This window comes from Mizuhopecten yessoensis, unplaced genomic scaffold (assembly GCF_002113885.1).
Source record: "Mizuhopecten yessoensis strain PY_sf001 unplaced genomic scaffold, ASM211388v2 scaffold10917, whole genome shotgun sequence".
NCBI classification, from domain to species: Eukaryota; Metazoa; Mollusca; class Bivalvia; order Pectinida; family Pectinidae; genus Mizuhopecten; species Mizuhopecten yessoensis.
The window spans coordinates 1,459,540-1,479,788 of record NW_018408786.1 but is presented as its reverse complement, the minus strand read 5'-3'; the positions used below and the strand labels follow the sequence as shown (position 1 = coordinate 1,479,788).

At 35.5% G+C, this 20,249-nt stretch overlaps 1 protein-coding gene across 4 annotated transcripts in view; it reads left to right on the top strand.

Moving 5' to 3' along the window:
• Nucleotides 1–19,861, top strand: part of LOC110463600 (serine/arginine repetitive matrix protein 2-like) — a 57,816-nt gene extending 37,955 nt beyond the window's left edge. For 3 of the 4 annotated variants that reach the window (XM_021518339.1, XM_021518340.1, XM_021518341.1), the window contains exons 3-5: nucleotides 7,889–8,056; nucleotides 16,026–16,079; nucleotides 16,841–19,861. In XM_021518339.1, coding sequence (XP_021374014.1) covers nucleotides 7,889–8,056; nucleotides 16,026–16,079; nucleotides 16,841–18,811 — 2,193 coding nt within the window. In that variant the 3' untranslated portion in view covers nucleotides 18,812–19,861. Of the gene's footprint in view, nucleotides 1–5,154; nucleotides 5,231–7,888; nucleotides 8,057–16,025; nucleotides 16,080–16,840 lie in introns of those variants that run through there. The other variant, XM_021518342.1, reaches the window with a different exon arrangement.
• Nucleotides 19,862–20,249: the final 388 nt, after the last annotated feature.

The window sequence follows — 20,249 nt, the reverse complement described above, 5'->3', positions numbered from 1 at the left end:
AATTGAACCTATATGAAAGAAGGCTATCCAGTCAAGAAAGTGAAGTCAGTCGTTATAAGACATATAGTAGCATAGACACGTGGTCTTTAGGAGACGTTCTGAACTCCTACAGTACACCCATGTAACGTACAACTGGCTGTGTTTCATCCTCTGTACGAGGAAACACGACCACAATACATTAATCAATATCACAAAAGAATGATCAAACATCCAGTCGAAGCTTAACTGAATTCAATTGTATATCAGCATTTATCTTAAGAGATCAAAATACCACCAGCAACATTTTTCTCCGCATCGTAATGATGGGGATGATTATAAAAGTCTTAATAATCTTCTTTTTCGGTGGATTTTTTTTTAAGATTTTTCTTGTGTAACTGTTGGTCACGTAGCAAAAGAAAGATAACTCGTACATCACCAGCCTAGCGTTTACTGTCCGGTGTGATTCATTAATAAACTAAGATGAAAAAAAACCACAACAGCAAGTTATACTCGTAACAGAACCAATTTTTTTTCAAAGTTATTAAACAAAGCATCATCATTCAGATGAATATTTCTTCACTGAAATAGAGATACAAATGACAGAAGTATATCAATATATAAAAACCGAAAAATAAATATGAACAAAAATTATGCAAACAAAATATTTATCGTGTGAAAAAATGACTGTCCTTGATGTTATGTATTTGGTATTGACACTTTGACCTACTTTGTCGGGTTGCCACAATACATATTCTCTCAAACAGTTCTGTGAACAGTTAGTTGCGTGTTTTTTTATTGGTTTTTTGTTCAATTAGAGAGATAACATTGATGTTTAAGTAACAGCAATATACAGTATCTAAAAGAATAATAAATAAGCTCTCTCATGGTATTCTGTATAACCACGTCAGATACAGAATAATGGAATTATTGTAATAAATGAGTTTTTTACTCTTATGCAGGAGAAAACGAAGAAAACATAATTCATACATTCTATCCTTTATACATATTTTCCAAATCCCAAAAAAGTCCATATTTCCAACGGGTAATTTTTTTAAATTTATAGCCTCTTGGATTCCCTTTGAGGCTCAATCCACTAAGTACAAAAAGAAAAGTGATATTTTAACAGCAGAAATAATTATGATGTAATAGATTATGTAAATCGTATTGTATGTTATGAGATATCATTTAAAACTAGACTTCTTTCTTTCCTATTTCCTATTTCCATGCTTGATTTGTGTGAGATAACGTTTTGAAGAACAACGTGACGTAAACGAACCTCTTCTCTCTTTTGTTTAAAAATCATTTCTGACGAGGCAGATTTTATATTCAGAATCCGATCATTTCAAACATTTCCCCAAAACCAGATATGCAACAAGGTAAATACATAGTATAAAATTTTGTCGGAATTAAAGTTGAATCAAACTTTGTCAAAAAGAAACATTTGATTATTTGGCGTCATAGAGACATTTTGTCCATTTTATAACTTATTTTGAAAAAAAAACAATGATTATGTTTTCTTGTAGTTTGTAGAGTTGTGGAGTTGAAAACAAAATCATCATTATCTTAAACCATTTTTGACCAAAACCAATAATTTTCTTTATTCACCAACCGCATTAATTTTACATAGCATATTTTAAACGTTTAGAAAAATATGATCTACCATATTCTCCTTATCTAGATGTGGTATAACGATTTATCTACTTTTTTTATTTTGCCGATTTCGCGTCAGATAGAAGCCGCAAAGCCAAAATTTCCGGGCAAGTTTCTAATTAATCTTTGGAATTTGTATGGTCAAGAATGATATTTGATATATCATTTTACCTGTCGTGATACCGCAAAGTTTAAAATGCGAGAATGACACTTATCTGCTCTCAGCGCGAAAATATCATATCACCATGTTCTACGGTAATCACTTAGCTGAATATGTGTACGCGTGTCTTGTGGAGCTTTCATCCATAAATACAAAGGTTATTCCAATAATCCTCAATTCTGTTCATAAGGGGATTACATTACGCCGTGTAAAAAAATGCCAGGCTCGTGTAAAGCATAGCGATATAATAGCAATGGTGTACAATCAAGTACACCCAAACAGCAATATAGGACATCGATTCACCAGCCTTATTGTGTTTATTGCACTGAAAGTTTCAATTCAATATTAATGAATTCTTTGATATTGAATTATTATGTGCGAAGAATTGTAAACCTGTTTCATTGGATTAAGTTTCTAACGGATCGATTACTAAGCGAAACGTGTATTGATTATGTGAGGCAGGTTATCAGAAGCTTATGTGATATAATGATGTGAAATTTAAAAATAAAATAACAAAATAAACATTTCATTGATCGCAATATCAAAACAATATATGGAAGAGTATAATAAACAAAAGATGTCTGACTGCTGACTCTTACCAGGTGCAACACAACTGTACAACTATCAATTGCACACCTGAGCCACTAACATCATCACGACCACAATACCCCAAACCTACAACCACTCTGCATCTCAATCATCTAGTCAACATCACCACAACCATCCAACTGCTAACACCAGCAGCACCAGTATCAAACCACATTCACAACTACCACCACTAACACCATCACACTAACAACCACTTACACCAACACTACCAAACCTACAACCGCTAACGCCACCACCACCACTACCATCAAATTACCATCAAAACGCTAACACAACCACAAGCACACTGACAACCACTTACACTAACACTACCAAACCTACAACCACTCACAACGACACCATCAAACCTACCACCTCTTAAACCACCACCATCAATTCTACAACCACTCACAACAACATTATCAAACCTACAACCACTCACAACATCACTATCAAACCTAAAACCACTAACAACATCACTATCATATATACAACCACTCACAACATCACTATCAAAGCTACAACCACTAACAACACCACCACCACTACCATCAAATTACCATCAAACCGCTAACACAACCACAAGCACACTGACAACCACTCACAACACCACCATCAAACCTACAACCACTTACACCACCACCATCAAACCTACAACCACCTACACCAACACAACCGAACCTACAACCACTCACAACACCACTATTAAACATACAACCACTTACAGCACCACTATCGAACCGACAACCAATCACACCGCCACCATCAAACCTTCAACCACTCACAACACCACTATCAAACCTACAACCACTCACAACATCACTATCAAACAAACAACCACCCACAACACCACTATCAAACATACAACCACTCACACCATCACTATCGAACCTGTAACCACTCACAACACCACCATCAAACAAACAACAACTCACAACACTACCATCAAACCTACAACCACTAACAACACCACTATCAAACCTACAACCACTAACAACACCACTATCAAACAAACAACCACTCACAACACCACCATCAAACCTACAACCACTAACACCGCCACCATCAAACCTTCAACCACTCACAACCCCACTATCAAACCTACAACCACCCACAACACCACTATCAAACCTACAACCACTCACACCGTCACTATCAAACCTGTAACCACTCACAACACCACCATCAAACAAACAACAACTCACAACACTACCATCAAACCTACAACCACTAACAACACCACTATCAAACAAACAACCACTCACAACACCACCATCAAACAAACAACAACTCACAACACTACCATCAAACCTACAACCACTAACAACACCACTATCAAACAAACAACCACTCACAACACCACTATCAAACAAACAACCACTCACAACACCACTATCAAACCTACAACCCCTCACACCATCACTATCAAACCTGTAACCACTCACAACACCTCCATCAAACAAACAACAACTCACAACACCACCATCAAACAAACAACAACTCACAACACTACCATCAAACCTACAACCACTAACAACACCACTATCAAACAAACAACCACTCACAACACCACCATCAAACCTACAACCACTCACACCATCACTATCAACCCTGTAACCACTCACAACACCACCATCAAACAAACAACAACTCACAACACTACCATCAAACCTACAACCACTAACAACACCACTATCAAACCTACAACCACTCACACCGTCACTATCAAACCTGTAACCACTCACAACACCACTATCAAACCTACAACCCCTCACACCATCACTATCAAACCTGTAACCACTCACAACACCACTATCAAACAAACAACCACTCACAACACCACCATCAAACCTACAACCACTCACACCATCACTATCAAACCTACAACCACTTACAGCACCACTAACAAACCTACAACCACTCACAACACCACTATCAAACATACAACCACTCATAACACCACTATCAAACATACTACCACTCACAACATCACTATCAAACAAACAAGCACTCACAACATCACTATCATATATACAACCACTCACAACATCACTATCAAACATACAACCACTCACAACATCACTATCAAACAAACAACCACTCACAACACTACTATCAAACCTACAACCACTCACAACACCACTTTCAAACATTCAACCACTTACAACACCACTATCAAACATACAACCACTCACAACATCACTATCAAACCTACAACCACTCACAACACCACTATCAAACCCACAACCACTCACAACATCACTTTCAAACATACAACCACTTACAACATCACTATCAAACATAAAACCACTAACACCATCTTCATAAAATCCATAACCATTGAGGCAGCGATCATTAAACAAAATAATAGCATATTCATGCAGTCCCTTTGTATTTGTGTGATATAATATTACTCATTGATTTTGAGGCTGAACATGGGTAGAATAAATAAATGTATTGAGACCTTACATGCAGATATTTTTCTCATACACAATGGCAGCATGTGACAATCCTACTGTATACCGTTCACATGTTAGATGTGTCCAGTGAAGCGTGACCCAGGCACCGGCCATAAAACCATGACGATGCCATCAATTTTTCAACACAAAATGGTCCCGTTTGGGATTTGATAGAAAATACATGAGCTTTGAAATAACACCGACTAGCTTAACTTTCAAATACACAATAAAGATTCTATATATAGCTCGACATAAGCTTGATATAAAACTAGACGACGTGCCATCTATATGAGGTAAAAAAAAAACTCGTGTGGAAGAAACTTGTTCTGGGCACAGTATTAACAACGCTGGACGCCTGAGGATTACTCAATTTAACAAGGAAACCGAAATGGCGGTAATTATATTTGCAATGTTGTTATATGTTTTGTTGTGAAAGTGTTTATATCAGGAGATTTCCAAAAGTGTTTTTTATTACTTTGTCTATTTGTACATATATTTTGATATTTAAAAGTGTCTATCAGCTAATGACATTGTAACAAGGTAATGGTGGAGAAATGTTCTAAAAGAAAATACATTGACATGTGGTATTACGTTATCTAATAAGAACAGAAAGGGCACGGTAACTAAAATGGCTAAAACATTACGTAGTCGGCACTGAATCGCCTTCATGTTGGGGGCAAATAGGCAAACATATTGATTTTTAAGTTATTCAGATAAAGGTTTATCATGATATTCATTTTTATATTACTTTTCTCTGTCTTGTTGTTGGTTATTTCAATACATGTTTCGAGGGTATCTGGATTTGCTTTTGTTTAACTTGTTTTTCAATTAATTGATGTTACCTTATATGCGTAAAGGTTAACTATACCAGCATAAATACGGTTTACGGTGTACAAAACCAAACCTTATCGTGAACAACTAACAGTAGGCGAGCAGTCTTTATCAAAGTGTTTGCCTATATTCATTTTATGGTAGTTGAATAGTTTTAAAAAACCTAGGTCATAAGGAAAATATGTTCCATAAATGACCCACCTCGCCTCTTATCATATTCCTAGTACATCAAGCCCATATTACCTGAAAGTGGTGCTGAGTCCCATTTAAGCATTTTATACTCGTACTTATTTACTCTTGATTATCTTTTTCTTGTGGTTCCTGTGATGATATCGTTGCTTATGTATCACTTCTTTTCGATGATCTTTGAAATGAATACAAAATGATACAGATTTTTTGAAAGGGTATACCTGTTTTTCTGGGAATTTGTTTTTGCTTTTAAGTGAATGAATATCTGTCTCGGATTTATAGGAGGTGTACCTGGTACATGTAAGTCCGTTTTCAGTTACTGCGTAGCCATGTCGAAGTTACGACATTTAATTGTGTGTTGAACACTAATTTGGACCTAGCGTGAGGGCCCAACCGTTGGTGAATATATTGTGTTCATATAAGGATTGGCCTTCATTTTGATGGCGTATACGGTAGTATGAATGCAGTAAGCAACGACTAAATTTAGAAAAATACACAGTGAACAACACTGTTTGTCTTCTTTTCATAGTTAATCTGAGTAGACCTTAGCACGCCTTTATTCATTTATAACGTAACGATCGTTATGTACGCGAATTGACACACTGCTCTTATAGTGACGCGTTCTCATATTCCGGAACGAAGCCGCCATTGTTCACTTAACCGTCAAAGAAGAAGCATCCCTTTGCTATGCAATTAGACTTAATGGATCCCAAATATATTCTATGTCCCCAAATGTTGAAGAAACCAATCAATGGCTGTCATCGAACAATAATCTCGCTGAACCGTGAACAGCGCCATATTTGAAACAAGAATCAATCACTTTTCACGGTGTATAAGCTAATTTATAAAAATTAAAAATTAAAGAAAAGTCACCGTTCAGAACTAATTAATATCGAGTGACTTTTAAGAAATAATACAAATCCGAATAAATAATTTGCAAAATTCTCTCAACTGAATGGATGGTTTAGTAGAACAAAGAGTAAAATAAATTCTCGGTGCGTTCAAATGTTTTCTTGTATAATGGAAACGGCAGTTTTTTTCATGGGTTTACAGAAAAGCACTCGTTTTAACATCAATGGGGCACATTACTTACAAACCTTCAATTATTCAACAGTATATATAAAAAAATGACATAGAAATATAATCCAATACAGGATACGTTATTTTTTCTGATACACGTGCAATATTTGTTTATTAAAGTGTTTTGACGACGATCAATATTTTTTGAAACATTGGCGCATTGTTTTTGGACCACGTGACATGAATTATTTATATCACCAACCAGAACAAAATCAATTGTAGTATCATATATCTTAATGCTTCATACTTTTTTTTTATAACTATGACAGATCAGTTATGAATAAATTAACAAAAAATAATTATATTGTCAATATAAGAAATTAAATCATATATTAACAATTTTATCATTACAATTTCATAATAAATCAGCTTGATGTGTAAACACGTAAGAAATAATTGTAAATATACTTATTGACATGATTTTCCACATTAGCAAAAACACAGGTATTTATTACAAGAGAATGTGGCAAATCAATATATCGCGGACGGAACGCCCGTTAAAATTCTATTTGGATAACGAATCGTTATCGGGTCAGCATCATCCAATGATTTTCAGTTTAACACGTGATGCGGATCAATAAGCATGCCGAGCGGAATAAATCCATTCTGAATATATGCGATGTTATGTATGTTTTCCTCAAATGAAGTAAATCCGCCATGTAATTTCACCGACAGGATAAGCCATGATAAATATTTCAGGGACGAGAGGAAGATGTGTAGTGAAACGTGTACAAGCTGGTTCGTTATCTCTCCATCAAAATAACTTATAAATCAACAACAAAACATTAATATCATTGTATATGCTGTCGTCAAAGTAGCATCGAAGAAGAGTGGTTCAATACTAGTCTCCTAAGTGACACTAGCAATTAACTGTAGTACTTACATAGCATTTTCTCCAAACTTCAATGGACAATGTGACCGAGTTCTGATATACGAATTTCCCTTTTTTCAGAGTGGTAGTGATGACTCGTACGGCAATGGTGATGCTAACTATAGTGAGAGAAACGATAGCTCCTTCTCCAGTGTAGATATAGCGGATTATGCTGATATCGACGACGGAAAGAGAACCCCAACGCCGGAACCCACAGCACCCCAACGACGACCGGCTAGCCACCACAAGGTGAGTCGTGGGAATATTAAAATAGTTTAGTTAATTTACCATGAAATTAACTCGCTGTTGTTACATAGGAAGCGGGATATTTGTGATTTATCGGTGTTCTTGACCAATGGTTATAAAGAGCTCATAGAAAATATCTTTGGTATTTTGAACTGAATAAATAAGAAAAACTGCATGACATTTGTTCTAAAACAGTCAGCGTCACTATTGTCAATCGACAAATGATTAAGTGCTTTACGAGAAAATGCTATAGCAAGCTTGAAAGTCGAAGTAGAAATACACCAACAAGAGATGAAAAGACGCCAGATCAAATACAGAGACTAGTGAAACTATATTTGCATTTGATGACAAACTTAATACAGCTCGGCAGTGCTTTATGTACGTTTGTCAGCAATAGAAATATGTTTTATGGGATCATAACAATATTTGCGAAAAAATCATTATTTATGTTTACATTTTGATAGAGTAGTTACGCTTTATTTAGTTATTTCGAACAGTTCTTTGAACAGCAAATTAAGTCTTGACAACAATGATATGAATCACGTCACACTAGAGATTGATGACGTTACAATATCAAATGTTGTTATAGTCTCATAACAACATTTGCCTTCTCAGTGCATCACAATGGAAGGATGCAGAACAAATGTAAAGTGTAAGTGTATTGGAAGACTTCATCAAACACAATTCTCACATGAAAACGGCTCAGTCCAACATAGTTTAAGTCATGTAGAAGAACCCATTACACCAAACACATTTGGTCCGTGTCAATTTAAACAGAAAAACTTGTCAGAAGACAGCAAAGTATAATACTCCGGACGTATCAAAACAACAATATACCACTGAGGAGACAAACGTGGTGTTTATTTTATACACAAACATCATAAAACTATTTTGGGTGATATTTCCTTAACACCTTTTCACATTGTCAAGCTAAAGGGTAGACATGAGTGGTGTTGTTATCAACAAGCTGAAAACAGTTCATGAAGCAACGTATGCTAAATCGATGAATTCAACTGTCTAAATCATGTAAAAAATATCGAAAGTTTTTATTTCAATTGCACAATATTAAATATCTGTTTAATTATTCATTCATAAAACCAAACCCAATTCTAAACATTGTTGACACATAATGACAAAAGAATTCATTACCCCACGAATAGGTGAACTGTAACACTTAAAGCGCCATACATCACGTTGGCTTTGTTTTCCAAGTATTTATTTCAACTACTGATTCATTTCGTAGAGGAAGTAAGCTACACAATTTAAATTATTGAGAATTTACAAAACTCTACAATTACAGTCGATAAATTCTAATTTGTCTAGGTGTGTTGCACAAAAATAGACCACGTGATATGATTTTCGAACCCTTGATAAATATTACTGTGAATTTGTCAGCAGTATATATATCGTACGATAAACTACATTATACTACTATTAACAACACATTTCCTGTAGCAGGAATATAGAATATAATAAAAAAAAAAAGTCAAAATACAATAGCTATTCAGTACAGTAAAGAGAGCGCGGAAACAGAGATATACAAAAGGTTGTGTATCTCAGTTGCATCAACCTATTTACCGCAGTCATTCTGAAGACTCGGATATGGTGTTGTGTATTTGAAAAGTTCACCTTAATGCCCAAGTGCAACTACCTGATATGGAGAATTATATGATCTAGGTCGGTATAACATTTTCTATGCTGTAGTAGTTAAGCCGTATGGTACTATAAAAGTATATAAATAGTATATAATCCATTGAAAATACAGACCCATAACAAACAGGATACGTATACAAACTGTAGTACACACACGTGGCTAGTAAAAGCTTACACTCTCCTCATTGCATTGAGTGTATGCTATCCCTTGAATGTTCAGTAATTTCTTTAAGATCAGATAGGACGCGGCAAAAAGGTTGTTTAATCATAGCAAATAGGTTATTTCTTAATAAAACTGACGAGATAATTTCAAGTCACAAATGAATGTTAAGCATACCGTCTACATTTGGCCCTAGCTGTTGCTTTTTTTGTCGTTAAACAAACCTGGTTTCTTTGAGATCATAAAAACAAAATAAACGATTTGTTTTCTAATATTTTTGTCTGAGTATGATATCTGAATATAGGATATATTGGTCTCAAATGAAAGCGATAATACAGAACTCACTGAATATAATTCATTCACATCTATGGTGTAGTAGTTACGTCGTATGGTACTATAACAAGTACAAAAATAGTATATAACCGATTTAAAATACATACCCATAACAAACAGGATACGTATACAAACTGTAGTACACACACGTGTCCAGTTATATCTTTCATTCTCCTCATTGCATTCAATATATATACACACAAGCGTGGCCAGTTATATCTTACACTCTCCAAGTTTACATCGATTGCCTCACCGACGCTATGATATCAATACTTATCAGATCGAACTGCTTCAAATAATGTTGATGGACTTTCGCTGTATAACTATGTACACATATAATGAGTGATTAAAGTACCGAGCTATCGAGACAAATGAACATAAATATATAGCATTGTTCAGAACCTATACCACACGAACATGTTCATGCCCCTCGCCAAGTAAAAACGTGTACGGGAAATTCGATATAGGTAAAAATGTCCGGGAAATTCGATATAGACAACCATTCTCGTGATATCCGATACAGAAAAATATATTTGAGGGATTAAACGCATTTAAAAATAGAATTTATACATAGATATATATTTTGAACACACAAACCAAAATCCTTGTGTTTGCTGTTAAACATAAAATAGAGATACGTTATAGTCGCTAAGATGTAGTTGTCTTCGTGAAATTGAAATAATGCTATGTGTTAATTTTCCACGTTTATCTCCTTATAAACACAACCAGTACGAGAATCTCTGTGGACCGGACATGTTTGCCACATTTTGACTTTTTTTTTTTTTTATCATGAGAGCGAATATTAATATTCATTATACTAGATTATAAAACATACATGTGGAGAAAGAAAATAACAGTGGGCGAATACGACACTTTCATATGAAGTTTAATTGGGCGAGAATTTGCCGTTACACAGTATCTGATATTCCTTATTGATCCGTACCGGAGATATGAACATCAAGGGAATCCTGATCATTCAATAATGACAAGTTAGACAAAACCGACCGACCACTCGATGTTGGTTAGGTAGTGGGTACGTTTGACTGAAATATTGGAACCTTATAGAGGAACACACACACAGCTTAGGTAAGTGTTTACAAGCCATGGGTATGAACATATTTCCGTTAAAATGCATGGGTTTTTACTATATACTGGTTTATCACCGGTAATGGGTTTCAATGTGGTGTCTGTGATGTTTGTAGATCTCCTACTTTCTGAACAGAGGACGAAGACCGTCTATGGTATAGTGTTTGGGTAGAGTGTGATTTGGTCATTTATGGCGGTAAGGGACGATGAAGAGTATAGCATGTTTCACTACAGAACATCTGTATTTGTTGTAGTCCATATTGCTCATATAAAATACTATATTAAGAGTATACATGGTTATACTTTAGCAATAAGTTAATTAAGAATTGTGTTCTTCTGTTGTAGTAACGTATTTGGGTTTGCAGGATGTTGCTTTAGAATAACACGAATATATAATTTAAAAATATTCAGCATTTCACTTTTGACAAGCCTTTGGGAATTTCCCTAGTAGCCTATGAAATGAACACGAAAGAAACAGTCTTTTTCAAAGAAAGTGATATCGAGTTAAATACATTGAACTAAGTGTATGTCGATGTTCTTCGTCAGTTAACATAGGAAAGTCAGTGTGGTTTTTCTCTGTTGAATAAACAAGGGGAAAAAATACTGTTTTACAATCGTTATATATTACACTGAAGTTAAGTTCATATTTATTTACAATCCATGTATGTTGCTTATGTATTGATGTTTAATGTGACGTGTTGACAAGTATAATATCAATGTAAATGTCATCGGATTTGACACTTTAATTTTTGTTTAATATGATGTACACGAAGGCAAAACAAATTTTAAGTTTATTGTTTATTGCCATGCGAAACTGTCATGTCATGTTATGTATCTACTCACACTTATTTTCCTAGGTTTTATTGTATACATCTTTTGTTTCCCAACGACTTCTATCTAAATACTATTTTGCATATATAAAAAAAAACAATTGTTCGTCACATTCACGATCTTAATTTGTAAATATTGAAATTCGCCAATCAATATATAATATTTACTAAAGAATATACGGAACCATGTTGAAGAAAATAGTTTAAGCATCTTAGAAATAAATTATAGGATACATATTTCTCTAGTTTTCTTCGCCACGTTATGTGAAAGGTTTTAATCAAGATTAATTAAAATATACGGTCATCAATTCCCTCCAATTTACGCCTATGATATTTTACAGTTGTATTCAAAGAACTGTTCACTTTGCCTCAGATTTTTTAATAATTTAATTTTGCCTATCTCCCCCATAATATGTTTTTTGGTATATATCGTATATACCTAAAAAGAAAAACAACTGATGACGGAACTACTTTTTACACTTCAGAATACAAAATTACAACGCAGCTTTTTTTTTAGAGCAATTGTTTAGTTTACGTTAAAATTAAATAAATCTTTAACTGTGCATTTACAACGTGTTTGTCTACTTTTTTAAATTAAATTATAAAGAATGCCCAAGATTTTGTTTTGGTATATACGGTATATACCGGAAAAAAATGTGCACTTTTTTGCATAAACCGCTTCGCGGATTTATGCAAAGTGCACAATTTGTTTTCGGTATATACCGGTGATACCAAGACAAAATCTTGGTCATTCCTTAAATACATTTATATTTTCCTGTATTTGGCAGTAAATATGCCACATGCCACATGTAGCGCATGAAATGTCTTCCCGTTATGGCTTCCCGTTATGAGTTCCTTGTTTCTTCTGGTTTAAGGGCGTTCATAACGACTTTGGTTTGGTGTCTCCTCGGTTCGTGGTGTTTTATTGTAGTGATGACATAATATTCATGAATAAAATGTAATCTAATTATCATTAAGATATTAATTTGACGTCAATCTTCCCATTCAATGAATGCCAGATTCCATTAAAATCATCAATTAATTATCTCAATGAAAGGAAGTCAAGCCTATTACTGATATGCTCTTGATTGTTTGGACATCAATTGTTTTTGTGAAGAGTAATTTATGAATTATAATAAGATTATTTTGTCATCAGAATGTTTACCCTGGAACATCAAAATAAATAAAATATGAAAATTTGCATACCCGGAGGACCAATTTCAGTTTCAGGAAATGAGCTTCAGTGATTGTTGTTATTTTATTTGGAATAAATATCAAAGGCAATTCAGCAAAATGGGACAACACTATCAGTTTTACTCTCACCATGAATTTGTAACGGCATCTTTTTTTTACCCCCGAAACTTTACAGCGGGTGATATAATAGATATTGCATTTTCATAATTGAATACATATATTGCATTATCACTTTGTATAACACCCTAATTGTATGACGGTGTTGTAAAACTGTATAGTATCCAGAGTATATGACGGTGTTGTAAAATTGTATAGTATCCTGAGTATATGACGATGTTGTAAAACTGTATAGTATCCTGAGTGTATGACGGTGTTGTAAAATTGTATAGTATCCTGAGTATATGACGGTGTTGTAAAATTTTATAGTATCCTGAGTATATGACGATGTTGTAAAATTGTATAGTTTCTTGACTATATGACGGTGTTGTAAAACTGTATAGTATCCAGAGTATATGACGGTGTTGCAAAATTGTATAGTATCCAGAGTATATGACGGTGTTGCAAAATTGTATAGTATCCAGAGTATATGACGGTGTTGTAAAAGTGTATAGTATCCTGAGTATATGACGGTGTTGTAAAATTGTATAGTATCCTGAGTATATGACGATGTTGTAAAATTGTATAGTATCTTGACTATATGACGGTGTTGTAAAACTGTATAGTATCCTGAGTGTATGACGGTGTTGTAAAATTGTATAATATCCTGAGTATATGACCATGTTGTAAAATTGTATAGTATCCAGAGTATATGACGGCGTTGTAAAATTGTATAGTATCCAGAGTATATGACGGCGTTGTAAAATTGTATAGTATCCAGAGTATATGACGGTGTTGCAAAATTGTATAGTATCCAGAGTATATGACGGTGTTGCAAAATTGTATAGTATCCAGAGTATATGACGGTGTTGTAAAATTGTATAGTATCAGTATATATGACGGTGTTGTAAAATTGTATAGTATCCTGAGTATATGACGATGTTGTAAAATTGTATAGTATCCAGAGTATATGACGGTGTTGTAAAATTGTATAGTATCCAGAGTATATGACGGTGTTGTTAATCTATAAATCTGTTTATAACACCCTGTTAATATGAGAGTTATTAGAATGTAGTCTACCTTTCCAAAAAAAAAAAAAAAAACTTTTCACTTTGGTGATAAAATATAAATGTATTTCCATGACAGAAACTTTATATTTAATAATAGAATTCGTATTCGCTACCATTAAATAAACAAAAGGAATACAAACAGTAATGAACCCTTTGTTTTTCACAGAATACAGATGTATGTATATGCCAATTGTTTGATGGCAGTGTAAATTAAGTACAGTTAGATCAATAAGTCGGGACCATTATTCTCATTCTCCGTAACGCGCCATTGAACTGACGTACGTTGCCCACGGCAGTTTCCGAGACTGCTTAAAAATCCAGAGAGGTATTCTGATACAGTCCTCTAGACTTACTCGGCCATAATAAACCAATAGAGTTATAGACCTTTTATAATCAAGGCAGCTCTGCAACATTATATTATTGATGTTTATTGTTAGCATAGCTCTTTAAAATGTTATCACTGATGTGTATTATATAGATATTTATATGTATATGTGTGTATATATGTGTGTGTGAGAGAGTATTTAGGTGTATAAAGAATTTAGCTGGTTTTAATACGACTACATGACACTGACATTTTGTTCTCAAGCATGAAAATAGTTTATGTGATATAGATAAGGAATAAAATATTCACTAATTCAGGTGATAGAAATTTAAAACTTAGTGTTATTTTGATTGATACAGGCACGGTCTTTTCTGATAACATATTCTGAAAACAATGCATACATCCCCTTAATAAACGTTGTAGTAGAACCGAACGCGTTGTATCAAATGTATCAATTTCAGAACCTTTGTAACAAATTGTAAAAGGACGTGTTCGCTCATTAATGTGTACAATAGTCAGTGAACAAATGGTTTTAACGTTCACGTTTCTAGTACTTACGAGAAAATGCTTCAATGAAACATTTGCATGAAACAAAAAAAGGAGCTTATCAGGCCCAACAGAATCAGTGACATCAGAAAATATTTGATACAGTTTATCCCATTGCATGACCGTGTGAGTAATTGGAGTTAAGTAAAATCATTTTTGTTTCTAATTCTTTGGAACACAAAAGAGGAAAACTAATCTGCTTACATTATTTCAACACTTAGAGCCTATATCATTTCTTATCATTTTCATCTACTCTTTGTTCTCAGCGCTGTCTCCCTACGCACATCTGTCAAGCATATAGTAGAATAATGTGACCGGTTGCAGTGTAATAAGTGTCCAGTTACTTGGTCGAGTGTCATACTACCGTGTCCAGATTATGTCTTTTGAATGACCGGGTGAAGTGTCATGCTACATTGGTCATTATATGATATTTTAGTGACCGGTTGCAGTGTCATGCTACATATTGTCCATGATATGACATTATAGTGAACGGATGCAGTATCATGCTACCGTGTCGATGTTATGACAGTTCAGTGAGATGTCATTTGAAATTTGCCGTTGGATGGTCCCGTTGTCTTTGCGACGATAGCTGTTGGGGGATGCAAACCCCTAACCGAACAACCCTACTAGTTAATGCACGTCTTTTAAATGTTATGTGTTTTCTATTTTTCTTTTATAGGCCTCTCCCTCGACATCCCGTCAACAGGACATGGAGGGGACGCCAAAAAATAGGGTAAGTTTTACTATTGAAGAATAATTTTTGAACATTATATTGTAAAACCATCACATGCCCTCTAACTTCGTTACATATACTTACTGCTATAGTATTTTGACGTTTATAATTCCACACAGGATGAGTGAATATACTAGCAAAAAACATCACGTTTATAGCTCTTTGACTATGAAGACGTTGCATGGTTATGCAACACATAACCAATTGGGTGAAACTGCACATAGACCCCGCTAAAATGTCTCAAATATCCTTAAAAGTTTTTGTTTTATATAAAATTTCTGAAACGTGTCTATAGTCAAGATTTTTTTCTGTTAGCCAGGCAGTGCCTATCTTAAAAAACTGATTGAATGAGTTTCATCAATACCAAATACAATGGAAACCAAATTTAAAATTCATCTCTTTTATATCACTCCTAAATATGTTTGTGAATATTTGAAAGGTGATCTGTTTTTCTCTTACCATGATAAAGTTTTTCATTTAGCAATATTCAATGATATATATATTGTTTTATGAGACACCATAATGACATGACGTCATAGCTATTGTCAGAAATTCTTCTGACGTAGAAATAATGAGAATTACACAACGTTAAGGGAAAATCGTACATTGCTATGTCCACAGGCAGACATTGATGTATGCGTCTTATGGTAGGTCTCTTCCGGTGTAATTAAGTTGTATTAGTTACTAGGGGACGTCATTCTTGGCAATTCAAAACAGAATATTAACACGTAAAATATAACCGTTTTCCGTTTGTATTTCAGAGAAAGCCAACAAGAACAGATTCTAGACACTCAGTTTCATCAACACCACCCTTACCACCGATCAGGTCAATGACCCCGAAGTCATCCCGAAGACGATCCCAGTCGTCGGAACAGAAACAGCAACCACGCACCGTCCTTCCCCCAATAAAATCACAGGGTTCGATACAACGGGACTATGACGATCAGTCACGTGATGGCATAACACCACCTCGTGACACAAGTAATTTTGACCCGGATGTTGGAGTTGGTGTGATGGTTGTCGGAAATGAGAGGTTGAAGAGTAACACTCCACCTCCAGCTCACACAGAAAGGAGGCGAAAATCAAGGTCGCCAAGTCCAAGAAGGAGATCAAGGTCACATTCTAGACGACGAAGTAACGTAGACGTGCACGTGATAAACCACGTACGACATCACAGTTCTGATTCCCGGGAAAGGAGAAAACCTGTTGATGATAAACGGAGAAGGTCTCATAGTAGATCCCGAAGGTCAAAATCAAGATCCAGATCCAGATCGCGAAATAAGAACGTCATTATTCACAATGTTCGTGACAAGTCGAGGTCAAGAAGTCGCACTAGGTCCCCTAGAAGGAGATCACGGTCAAGATCGAGGTCAAGGTCAAGATCAAGACGGCGAAAATCTCGATCAAGATCACGAGATGTGCATGTCGTCATGGCACAGAGTAATTCGCGAGGCAGAAAAAGTCGCTCTCGCTCTCATGACAGAAGAAGAAGTCCCTCCAGAGGTCGTTCTAAAAATAAACATAAGAGTCCGTCAAGGTCACGATCACGAAAAAGGTCACATTCACGATCGAAAGTAGTGGTAGTTGCTGCTCCCACTGAACGATCAAGGCCGAGATCTCGTTCAAGGACTCCAAAACGTAAGTCAAGGAGCAGGTCTAAGAGCAGGCATCATAGGTCTCATTCAAGGTCACGAAAGAAGTCCCGGTCACGTTCAAGGTCAAGATCTCGTAGTTTAAGTGTTACGTTGGTTGCTGCTCCATCATCAAGAAGAGATCGCTCGAGGACGCCGGAGAAAAAACGACGGAAGAGTCCAACTCCTACGCGGTCTAGTAGACGGTCGAGTCCGAAGAAAAGTAGATCTCGAACCCCGGAACGACAATCAAGAAAGTCAAGTAGGCGATCTAGTCCAAAGAAAAATCGATCACCAACCCCTAAAAGTCGATCTCGAACCCCGGAACGACAATCAAGAAAGTCAAGTAGGCGATCTAGTCCAAAGAAAATTCGATCACCAACCCCTAAAAGTCGATCTCGAACACCAGAGCGAAAGAGTAAAACACCAAAACCACCCCCGGCTGCACGTCCAGCTAAAACACGGTCACCAGATATAGCCGTATCAGCAGCAACTGCAGTTGCTGCATCTGCTAACAATAGGTCACCAGAAAGAGAATCAAGAAAGTCGAGCAGACGGTCTAGTCCCAAAAACAGGTCGCCAACACCACCAGATTCTCCGGATCCCAGGCGATCATCTCCAAAAGAAAGCCCAAGAAAAAGCAAGACACCTAAACCTTCTCCAGCCCCACCGCCGGCAGCAAAACCTGACAAGGCAGACTCTCCCGCTGGTCCAGTGAAGGCGGCTGTCGCGGCTGCTGCAGAAGCTGCACCTTCTCGGTCCCGCCCTCCGTCAAAACGTCCACCGTCGGATAAAAAGGAAAATGATTTACCTGAATCTTTATCGGGTAAATCCCCGAGTGATGTGGGTTCACCTCCTCCTTCAACAAGCATGCAACAGACACCTAAACCAAAGAAAGAGAAAGCGCCGCCTAAAAAATCCAAAGGCAAAGATGATATGGAAAATATGATAGCACAACTGGACAAATTAACAGACTTTAACCTCAAAAACCTGTCTGGGAACGGCGGAGAGGCTGAGGCACCAGAGGTAGACAAGAAATATCTTGACAAAATGAACGATCCAGACTTTCAGAAAGATCTTAATGCGTTTCTGACGTCATGAGTTTAGGAGATCGTGTTAACTGCATGTGTATTTCTAAATTATAGACTCTGTCGTCGTAGGTTCGGGGGAATGGGCTACCCAATCAGCGTTGAATATGCTTGAAGCTGTGATGTCGGTAGATGACAGGTGTTATAGATGAATGAATTCAACAGCAAAGCTATCAGCTATCTGGTTTTGCCCGATTTTAAATATTTTGATCAGTGCCAGGAATTCTTCTGAAATTATGCACTAGTTGTTGACTGCACGTGTCAATTTAAAACGATAATTTCTCTGTAAATATGAAGCTGACTCTTCAAGTGACGGTTGGTCAGTTTTCCTCACTGATGTATCATTGGATGAACATAAACTAGTATTTACGATCAAATGACGTCGCCCTGCCGTTGTGATATACGGTCAAACTTCAATTTGTTGTGTTCGCGATGATGTCAAAAACAAACAATTACTTATATGTGTGATACAAACAATGGTCTAAGTAACAGGATTAAATTTGTGATTATTTGCTTTGGAAATGGTGTAATATTTAAAGGTGGATAATGAAATCCACTTACCTTTTGTGAGATTGCTATTTTCACGGTAACTCGATTGGATATTACGTCGTAAATGAAAGTGACAGAAATTCGTTCTTATGTAAATTGTATGACTGACATTGTATTAGCATGTTACAAAGTGTATTACAGTGTGGATTTTAGTAATACGTTTATGTAAAAGTCTGCAGAATGGCCATAAATGGGCAGAGTAATGGCTAAAAAAAATTGGAACAGAAATTTAGTTTGACATGTTTCAAACATTACATATCAAAGAAGACAAGTCTACAGTGTTATAGAAGTCAGTACACTCTAGTACTTTCTAGTTCTAGCGTGACAAAACTGCAGTATTATATGATGACGTCATAATGGTGGTGGTTTGTTGTGATCGTATCAAACAATTACGCAATTTGCTTAAATAACATTATCTACTTAGACGTGTGTGCGATCATAAAAAAATTTGATTATTTATACAGTATCTGGAGCAGTCCTGTAATAAAATGAAATATGAGATATAACTGTTTATAAGATGAATATATTATAGATATATAAGTGGTACTTGTAAATGTATTAATATTTTATCATAGAAATAGTTGTGTACATGATCTCAAACGTGACGCTAGAATTGTGATTTTTATTATGAGAAAAAACTTTGAGAGATTATTTTATGATATATTTTACCAAAATCATTACAATTGCACCCTTTGTTAATATTTAGAGTGGAAAAATCAAGGGAAAACACTGTATTGTTTTCGTTTACCTTATCATTTTGACGTCACAATGGTATATATTACACGTGTATCTTATTTTATTTTATTTTATTTTATCAGGGGGGGGGGGGGGGGAGGTATTTTTAAGTAAATTAAATATGAAAGGGTTGAGTGTTTTGAATTAATGAATATATGTACTTACAT